At 34.7% G+C, this 10,942-nt stretch overlaps 1 protein-coding gene across 3 annotated transcripts; it reads right to left on the bottom strand.

Annotated features, from left to right (window-relative positions):
- Positions 1 to 361: 361 nt before the first annotated feature.
- On the bottom strand, positions 362 to 9,688 carry LOC109168344 (uncharacterized protein At4g15970-like). 3 transcript variants are annotated; one of them, XM_019317355.1, is made up of 5 exons: positions 9,340 to 9,688; positions 7,508 to 7,876; positions 6,461 to 6,945; positions 4,320 to 4,322; positions 362 to 372 (listed from the first exon to the last, which is right to left on the bottom strand). In XM_019317355.1, coding segments are annotated over exons 1-4 (1,176 nt in total). In that variant the 5' UTR covers positions 9,661 to 9,688; the 3' UTR covers positions 362 to 372; positions 4,320 to 4,321. The 3 variants fall into 3 exon arrangements, with proteins under 3 accessions (XP_019172900.1, XP_019172899.1, XP_019172901.1); XM_019317354.1 differs by lacking the exons at positions 362 to 372; positions 4,320 to 4,322 and having other exon boundaries at positions 6,327 to 6,945; XM_019317356.1 differs by lacking the exons at positions 362 to 372; positions 4,320 to 4,322 and having other exon boundaries at positions 6,327 to 6,945; positions 7,508 to 7,870.
- Between the last annotated feature and the right edge of the window lie 1,254 nt (positions 9,689 to 10,942).

Genomic DNA, 10,942 nt, shown 5'->3' with positions numbered 1-10,942 from the left:
CTAGACTTACCATTCCACATTTAACTCTGTACTTAACCAATTTTGGCTTGACTATCGCAATGCACACAAATTGGAGGTACGAGTTCACCACTAGGAATATTCTCGAAATAATGGCTTAGCCATTCGGCCTACTCGCTCGCGACACGAGTGTAAGGCTCTCAGCTTTGATCCCGTCGGATTTTAGCTATCACAAATTCATTTCGAGAATTTCTGTCCAACCGACTGCACTGCCTACGTAAAGACGTAGCTTTTGATGGACTTAGCGTCCTTTGATATCCGTGCTATACTTTCCAAGTACGACTAGATATCCCACGTTGTGCAGTCCAAAGTCACAAGCATACATAAGTATCTCATAACTTCCACTATTGCCTTCTAGTGCGTAACACTAGGGTTACTCGTATGTCTACCGAGTTCGTTAACCGCAGAGGTAATGTCCGACCTAGTACAACCCATTGGATACAATTAAACTACCAATAATCTGAATGTATTCTCCATGAGAAGTACAATACTCGTGATTATTGGCTAGTTGTATGTTAGTATCTAACGGTGTCCAAGCCACTTGATTAACATCCTTTGTAAGGATTTAATCAACACAATGAGATTGGCTTAACACGAGACCATACGGTCTTCTCACAATTTTAATCTCAAAGATTAAATCTGCCAAGCCCACACCTTTGATCGCACGTCAAATCTCAAATTTAACATGTTCTAGGTAGAATTGATCATGTGATGGTTACTACCCACGTTGAGTTTATCGTGTATAGACAAATAGTGATAACCTCATCTATCGTACGCATTACGTAGACATTTATCACATTTGTTTATACTAAACTCGTGACACATCATTGTATGATAAAAACTTACATGCCAAGTACTAAGGCAATTGTTTCTTCAAACCAAACAATGATCTCACCAGTTACACACTTTCTTTCCATAGCGCGGAACCACGAAACCCTCGGGTTGTTCCATGTCTATTAGGAAAGCGATACATCCATTTCGATAAACTTCCAAGTCTCGCTAAATAGCTCTCGGGAAGTATCATCCTAATGGATTTCATTCTCATCACAAGAGAATACATATTGAAGTAATCGTGGCACTCGTGTTGCATGTAATCTACAATTACAAGCCCGGCCATTTTTCTTCGATATAACCAACCGGTTTTATCTTCCGACTAGTGATCCGTTTAAGGATCTAGAGGTTTTACAACCCGAAAGAAGAACAACTAGTTCAAAGTATGATTCTCTAAGATAGAATCTGCTTTACTCTCGGTAGCCTCTCTCAGGTTGGTCCTTCTATAGAAGTTACCACTTCTACATATGTTCGAGGCTCGTTTTCTAACAACCATGTCAGAAAATCCAATTTATTTTCTAGTAAACAAGTTAGAATATGCGCGTCACATTCTAGCATGTACGTCAGAAAATCTAAACCAAAGGATTATTCAATCCTAGCTCTTTTGCTACGTCTAGCTTTGAGCTCGGGTTCTCTTTCATACCCTTCAACCATAGCTACGTCGAAATTTCATTTCAACGTGCTAGGTCCTTTATTGAACCTTCACAAAAATACATCTTCAAGGAACGATGAATTTCTTGATTCAGTTTATTGTGTTCTTATGTACATCCAAACTATAGGACTCGTGTACTAAGAACTCAATATACACCTTTGGCAAGACACCCCCACATTTCAGGCATTAGTAGGAAAATTTCCTACGTACCTATAATTCGTAAGAATTCCATGTGGGTAACCTTAATTAAAAGGTACTTACTTGTCCAAAGTATTGTCTCACCTCACATACTTTGAGGTAGACCCGAACTTATCAACATCTTGATATTTATGTTCGGCAACAACGTTCGATTGAGGTGAATACCGTATCATACTTTCGAGTACAATACCAACGCTTTCGCAGAAATCACCAATAGGTGTTTCATATTCACTACATCGATCGTTCGTAACCGCATTAATGCACGATTAATTTGGTTTATCTCTTTTATTCTTATAAAGAATAAACATGTGCTACACGTTAGCACATCTCGTAGAAGCTGACGGATTAGCCTTTACAAATCCATTCGGTTTTGACCGAAAGGCCACAAACCCGAACCAGTGCTTCCAACATTGAAGCACGAATCAGTGCTTAGTAATGAAGCACGAAACATGCTATACCAAGCACGAATCATTGCTTCTAAACTAACGCACCGATTCCAAAGCAATCTCTATTGCTTTAAAACTCACAGCAACATTCGGTTGCTTAATTTATAATTCCAGTGCTACTTAGAACTAGGATTATTAGTTAATTTCACAATTAACCAAAACCTCCTTTCGTGGTAATCACATAACACTTTTACAACGCTAAGTTTAATTAGCCACATACGAAAGGTTTAAGCTAAGTATATTAGCATTAAGACCAATCATAATCTAGCACCTTTATTGCTATTACCAAAGCACCAATTGCTTAAGTTTTCAACACCTAAAGGTGCAGCCACCAAGTGGCCGAAAGTACCTAATTAGGCACTCTCCCTAGTGCTTAATAGCACTGTTACAGTGTTTTAATTTTCACTTCAAAGTGCCAAATTAAATTGCACTATCCATTAGTGCTACAAAAGCACTATTCACCAAAACACAATTTGTCTCAAATTAAATATACTAGTATAATTCGGAATTTTTGATCAAGTTAATTATCACACAATTAACGAGAACAAATCAACCAAATTTTCCGACTAGTTGAATCAAGCTTACATAATCGTTCTCAGAATATTAATTAAAATATTCAACAATTGAGCTGTGACGCTCACGATTATATAGCTATCCCAATTTTTGACAAATTGATCCTTGAAATCCTTATCGTTCTACATGAACCAGGACCGCAGTCCTTTTACGGGATTTCAAACATGTAACACGCTTGTTACATTTCGTTCCGGCCGTTAAGCCATTTTAGCATTTTCCACATAATGCTACGTGATGCACTACGCACCCGTATTGAATCATTTCATACATTCAACATTATTTCATCAAATAATTCGTATGTACTATGATTCAATAGCCCAATGGAACAATTCATTTTTTATTCAAATAAAATTATTACAAGGATACTACAATATTTATTCAAAATAAATAAATAGGAAATACATTGGAAACAAATTTCTTATTCCTATCCCGTTGTAGTCCTTCAACCCGTGTGCCTTGTTCCATTTTCCAACCGTCCACTCCACAAAGGGTGGTCCATAACGCACATCGGGGGTACCTCGGTTGTGACCTCACTCGTCCAACCATCCACATGTTTTAAACATAGCGCAGTTGTCCTCAACCTTTTCACCAGGATGACGGTTCGCTTTGTAGTGGCACTTTTCTTTCTTCTCATAATCTTCATGAAAGCTAAGCTTCCGCTTGCCTTTCCTTTGATTATCGTTGAAGACTTTGTTTACACTACAATAGTCCTCAGACCATGTAGTCATTACACCATCATAGGATCCTTCGTGGCTTTTAGCCGATCCACTAGACAACACAATAGGTACCAATTGTGTGTCACCAGCCACAGGTCTACCGGTTTGTGACCCAAAGTTCTCCGGAGCACCATCGTGTGTCTTTGTAACTCCCACGGAAATATCATTTCCAACGTTGCTGCCATCAACTGGCATCACGGAATGTGCAACATCGTTGCCATTCCAACCATTTGAATGTGCACCTCCGGCAACATTCACGGATCCAATACTCTTGGAATCCACCAACTTTCATTATAAAAAAATAAGGTTTTAAGATTGTTGGTGATAATGAACCACAATCGATTTAATATCCCAAAAAATAATATTTATATATACACACACAAGTATATAAAATATTATTGGATATTTATCCGAAGCATATATATACACACAAATATATATAAACGGACCTAAAGGTTATATATACATGTATATCTACGAAAAAGATATACCAGTATATATCAACCACGAATATACCAAAAGATGGAGAACGGATTTTTGCTTACAAGCATAATCCAAACAAGAAAGAAGGAGAAGGAAGAGAGAAATGTACGAGTTAGGCAAATTGTCTGTCTTTCCTTAAAACCGTATTTGCCACCTCCCAAAAGTGCTAGGAGCGTTGTGGCCTAGGTTTCCCAGGATAAAATGTACAACGGTTCGACGTTTGAGCACCCAAACGAACGAACCCGGCGAACTAGAGCACGGGCAAAACACAGTAGCAAGAAAGAAGTAGGAGCAGAATTTTGAGAAGAAAAAGTGCTTATCTTTGTGTGTTGTGTACTCTCGTGTTCTTCCCTCACTTGTTGTCTCTCACTATACAGTTGAAAAGACCTCTACTCCCACTACATTCTTATATAGGAGGTTGGTACTTAATAGCATCATCATGACACATTAACCAACATAAATTCAATTTAAAATTGAATTATAACGTTTGAAACGGTCGAATTTATTATCGAAATAATATCAACGGTCACGAACTTAATATCAGATTAATTCGTACCGACTATAACGACCAGTTTCAAAAATATCTGAGTGACTGAGAAGTCCGTACAAACTCGAAAGTTTAACAAATTGGGACCGGAAACCACACCCGAGTGGTCCGCAAGCACCGAAACGGTGCAGCACGAATCAATGCATATAGCATTGACTCGTGCTCAGCACGAAAGTAGCTCACACGAAAGGAGCTCAAAAGCTTAATTCACTAATTAAGCTTTCAATGTTTAATTGCATAACTTTCGTCCATGCATAATGCATCATCCCAAATTTCCATAATTAAGCTTTCAAAGCTTATCAAATTTAAGTTGCATGTGATGTGCTGCTAGCACATGCATAGTGTTTTAATAATTTAAATACTAGCATGCCTGATTGGCACAACACGAAAGTGCTACAACGAAACATGAGTAGCACGAATCTAATGCTAATCTTGATTAGCATTAAGCTTAAATTTTGACTTCTCTCAAATAGGTTCACTTTGAGATTCAATTTCTCATGCACCTATTACCCATTTTGAGCGTACATTATATCAAATTCTTCGTCTCACTACGAAGAACCCGAATCCACATTGACCGACCCAAATCGGAAGTGGATCCCACATATATTTGTACCACAAAATAATCACTCAAAATATCATTTTTAATGCTATTTTTCCAACAAGGATTACCTTTCTTCTATGGCATTTTTGGATTTCTAACATATTCCTTGCACCACAAGACCAACCTATTTGATAGCAATTTCCTTTTTGTTGATTTACGAGAAAGTTCGTAAGCACTACTTTAAGTTACGTCAAGATGAAGTCCACTTGTAATTTTAGATGCAAAGGACCACAATAAAATAAAACAGCCTACCTAGCTTGCCCTTAACCGGCTCAAACTAAGAAGTTCAATAAACTACTCTCACAAAACCAAATTTGAAACATTGTGATTGCCCATAAAACAATTCCCTTTCTTGCTTTATTTAGTTTGTAACCTTTAATTTAAATTGTCAATACATACAATATTTCAATATAACATTAAGGGTGTGTTTGGAAACCTAGAAAGTGATTTCTGGAAATCATTTTTTGGGTCTTCAATGTTTGGTAAAGGGTGAAAAATTTAAGGCAAAAAGAAAATGACTCTGTGTTCAAAGAAAAATAACCTAATTTTCTTGGAAAATGACTTCCTTTTTTTTTTTTTTTTTTACAATTTTTACAATTTTTAAGTACTCATTTTTTTAATTTTTACACCAGCACGACAACACCATGACCACCATACTACCTCACTACCATCACCACTTACTACCACCATCACCACCACCTTACCACCACTACTGCAACCACCGCCACCACCATCACACCAACACCACCACTACCACCACCGTGGCACTGTCGTCGCCACCTCCACCACTGCAACCACCGCCATACCACTTATTATTATTATTATTATTATTATTATTATTATTATTATTATTATTATTATTATTATTATTATTATTATTATTATTATTATTATTATTATATAACAAATAATACCATCACCACCACCACCACACTAGCAACACTACCATTACCACCAGGTAACAACACCAACACTTTGATTAGTAATTTTTGCTTGTAATTGTGGAATGTAAAATTTTAATTATTTTGGTTTGTTACGTTATTTTGATATCTTATTAGTTATTCTTTTAATTATATTTATTATTATTATTATTATTGTTGTTGTTGTTGTTGTTGTTGTTATTATTATTATTATTATTATTATTATTATTATTATTATACATGTTTTTATATTCTAAACAAAAAAATTAAAATGTTTAAATGTACAATTCTACTCATTTTCCATGAAATGAACCAAACACACCACGACATATTTATAGAATTCAACCAAACACTAGAATGAAAATAATTTCTAAAAAATGACTCATTTTTCAGAAATCATTTTTCTCGTTTCCAAACACACCTAACTAAATCTACTACAAATCCGCAAATGGACGCATTATATATATATATGTACTACCCACATCGTCTTGGAACTGTCCATGTTCTTGGCCTGGATGTCCTCTCATTGCTGGCTAATCCCATATAATTCTTCCAATCACCAATAACCATTTTAAGGTCATGAATTTTGTTGTCAAGACCAATACAGCAATTAGCATGCATCGTGCACACCAGATTAAGGTCTTTGCTGGGCTCGCAAAACCCTCCGAAGTAAGCCGTCTTCAGAAACCTTATTTTTAACCCAATCTGTTTAATGAAAGGATCAAATTTGATGATGTTTAGCACGTCCTGGTCGTGCTTCCCCGGAAAAGCCTCCCTCGATTTGTACCAGAATTTGTAAAATTCGATGGAGCGGTTGTTTGATTTTACGTAGTTGAAGCCCCCGTTTGGGGAGTTGTTTAGGTCGGAAGAGTCATACCAGTAGTGGTCGCATGCGATTTGGAAGTCGGTGTCCGGGTAGAACTGTGAGAATGGTTGACGGAGCCACATTATATCAGCGTCCTATTAAAAAATATAAAAAATTTATATAAGACCGTTCTCATATAAAATTAAACTATTAGGATCAAATGTTTATTATTAGTTACATAAAAAATTATAGTTATGAAGGTATAACTTTATTTCTTTATACTGCCATCACATTTTTTAAAGGACTAGCCTTTACCTAACAATTCTCTAGTCACCAATTGCTAGACTTGAGACATTTAGTGTCTCTACCCAACAATTTCTTAGTCACCAATTGCTAGACTTGAAACGCTTACGGCTACCCCCAAGCTAAGATGGCAAGAGATCGACGATCAACTATGAGTAACCTAGGTTGGTTTACTTCCTTGTGATCCTTTACCAACTAGGGTTACAAGGCAAGATTTATTCACACCACATCGCCATCACATGTTTTAGACTTTCGAGAGGCATGCATAGTGTTGGAATATACCTTCATCGCCCTCGGCTAAACAATTCCCTATCCACCAATTGTTGAATTTGACCATTCAGGCATTCATTGACCTCCGCCCCCTCAACAATTACTAATTCAAAAAAGAAAAAAAAAATGCTAATATATATATACCGTAAAAATGAAGCTATATCCCATTTGGAGAACCAGGCGCAAAAAGTCAATCCTCCTCCACATCATCTTCAGGTAGTCTTGGCTCATGAAATGCGCCTCGCCGGAGAAGTCAACTCCGACGGTGGTCAAGGCGTAGCAATGAGGGTGTAACTCACGGCAGCGAGCGTAAGCGGTTTTGTCCAAGGCCACCACTACCACGTGCTTCAACAGCCCTTCTGTTTGGTTCCCAATCCTAAAACTCTCCAAAAACAGATCAAATATGCTGCCCGACCTTGTCCATGCTGCGTTTAAGGTTGTTATGATCACTGTTCTGTTTGCCATGGCTGCCTTCTCCAACACTTTCTCTACACTGTTCTCCACCACCTTTTCCTACCAGTTATTAAGATTATACAACTGAAATTAATTACTAATTAAATGCATGGCTTATTAATTATTAACTAACTGCTTTTGTATCTTTTTCTTTTTGAGTTATTAAAATTAAATTTACTGTCCATAATTAAATTAATCTGTGTCCACACTGGATCGGCCAATTAAAAAAAAATGAAAATTGTTCTTTAATCTTTAATAATAAGTGGTAAGTTTAGGGATACCGTAGGTGATTGTACGTGGAGATACTATACAATAATAAGTTTTCTACATGTATATAGTAACATGCTGACATACATATATAAATTATTCTTAAGTGTCAAATGGTAAAAATATATTATAAAATGAGGAATAATAGGATTAATAGATATCCTAACATTTGACTTGGGCAGGGCAGGGCCCACCCCGGGAAACCCTAATAATAAATTAGCAATAAAATATAGTAATTAAATCATAGGTTGTTCAGCTATTCCATTCTTCTATCTAGAATGATGACAAAATTCATGGTATTATTCAAACAAAAAAAGTCCCTTTTTATTAATCTATCCTGGAACAATAATTTGTTTAAAAAGGAAAATTAGTTAAATTATATCGAATTTTAAGCAATTGCGTATGCATATTAAAAGCTAGAAATTAAAGAAAAGCTAACTTTTCTTGAAAATGACCATTAGACTATCAAATTATCAATGAAATAATTTCTTTGAATTTACTATTTAGAGGAAGCAACAAAGAATGAGCTCATTTAGTTTGAACAAACAATTAGGTAGAATATGTTTTTTTTTACCTCTTTCTTTTTTACTAAATGTCCATTCATTGGTACAAAATTTTTTTGGATAGTTCAATTTTTTTTGAAAAGTAAAAAAAGAAATGATTAGAATTAGTATTCTAAATTAATTAAACGTGTTCAGAATACAATAAGATCGAATATACACATAATGCAGGGTTATACTACAACTAAAATTATTATCAGATTAGGATTAATTAGTATTCCGAATTAACTAAATGTTTTCAGATACAATAACAATATATACATAATGCAGAGTTATACTACAACTAGAATTGCAAGAGTCCTAACATAAATTAATGAAATTAAAGAGACACCTAACAGAATTAATGGAATTAAAGACTAAGAATCGATCTACATATGCATCACAAAAACAAAATTCCAAAATGTCTTAAAACTTCCATGCCAATAAATTCAAGGTTTAGAATTAAAGAAAACGTTACAATTACAATACCATATTTAAATTGAATTCTATTACTTGTTCTTTCAATTTTTTACTCTTTTGATCAGTGCTACTTTATGGGTATCAAATAAGGATAACTTATCTTCTTCATATAGCTAGGTTCTAAGAAAAATGTATAAAATTTGAGTTTCAAAGAAAAATTTGAGTATAAAATAAGAGTTAATAAAAATAAAAACTTGTTGATCAACAGCAGATGGTGGTTGGGGTTGAATAACTTACCATGGATGAAGAAGGAGATGAAGTAGCAGAAAAGTTTCCATGTTTGAAGTAGGAGAGGTTGGGGAAGAATTGTCTGGCAGAGGTGGATCGATAAAGAAGGAGACACGACAACGTTACAATCGTAAAAAGGACAAGAATTGTGACAACGTTACTCGGAATAATGCGGCGGCGGTTGTGGTGTAAGGGTAGATTGGCGCCGCCGCAGCCACCGGCCTCTTCCTCCACCAGCTTTTCTTCATCATTGTTAGTACTGTTTTTTCTTTCTCCTCCTAAATTTTCCATTATTGTTTCGTATGTTGAAGCCCCAATGGCGTACGACATCTTACTTCAACAACAAATTAAAGTCAAACCTTAATATATACCTTCTGATCTCCTTCAATTCCTAGGCCCTAGCAAGCTACTACCACAACATGCTACATATAGCATATATATTTATAGTTTTATATTTAACCATACTCTTTTAAATTATACGGAGTATATTGGGAAAAATTCCCCCAAATTATATGTTTATAGTACTTTTTTCCTCTGAATTATTAATGTATCAATATTAGCCCTTCAATTATTTTAAAAGTAGTGATTTTTTCCATGATATATTAAATGGATATTTTTAACCTTAAAATAAATATTTTATTTATTTTTCGTCTCCAACAAATTATTATTTATATATATGAATGACCACGGTTCGATTTGAACTGAACCGGATAATGTAGCAACTGAATCGAAATTGTTCAAGTTATGATTCAGAACCGAAACTCAATATTTAAGTTTTGGTTTATTAAAATCGCAAATTGAAAAAACTGGATCCTAAATCGTGAACCGGTGATTCGAAATCGGAACAATTACTATCATTAGCTTAAAATTAAAATTATAATATTTACAAATAGTGTATGTTCTTTTTCACATTTATTTTGATTCTCACACATAAGTAGATATTACTGTGGTTCAATCCTGATTTTGAGTAGCCAGTTCACAGTTCCGAATCCAGTTTGAACCACATGTTCAAACATTTTTAAAAAAATTCTATTTTTTTTTTTATTTTTAAAATAGTCTAAATTTAACAATTAATGTATTTTATTTTTTTAAGGTTCAGAACCGAATAGGTAGTTCTGTTTCGCGATTTTAATCAATTGAAACCCAAATATTGGGTTCCGGTTCTAAATCGTAAACGGAACCTTTCGGTTTGTTTGCTACCGTGTCTAGTTCGGTTTGAACCAAACCGTAATCATCCTTACATAAGGGATAATTTGTTGGAGAAGAAAAATAAATGAAATGTTTATTTTAAAGGTAAAAAATTCGGTTTAATATATCAGATAGGAAAACTACCACTTTTAAATAATTGAGGGACTAATGTGAATACATGAATAATTCATAGTAAAAGGTGCTATAAGTATATTCTAAGGAGAAAAAGTGTCATTTTCCCTTATATATTTTAATGGAATATTTGATAGATAGGAATTAAAATTCTTTTCACCATATTTCTAGCAAAAAAAAAAAAAAATTATATCTTGCTTTTTGAAGGAAAAAAACTCAAAAAGTTTGAATGATTCACAATATAAACATCATTCCCTTCCCTCTCTTGCTAACATAATAATAATAATGGTGT

Source organism: Ipomoea nil, unplaced genomic scaffold (genome assembly GCF_001879475.1).
Source record: "Ipomoea nil cultivar Tokyo-kokei standard unplaced genomic scaffold, Asagao_1.1 scaffold3197, whole genome shotgun sequence".
Classification (NCBI taxonomy): Eukaryota; Viridiplantae; Streptophyta; class Magnoliopsida; order Solanales; family Convolvulaceae; genus Ipomoea; species Ipomoea nil.
The sequence above is the reverse complement of the archived record's forward strand: the minus strand, read 5'-3'. Positions and strand labels throughout refer to the sequence as shown.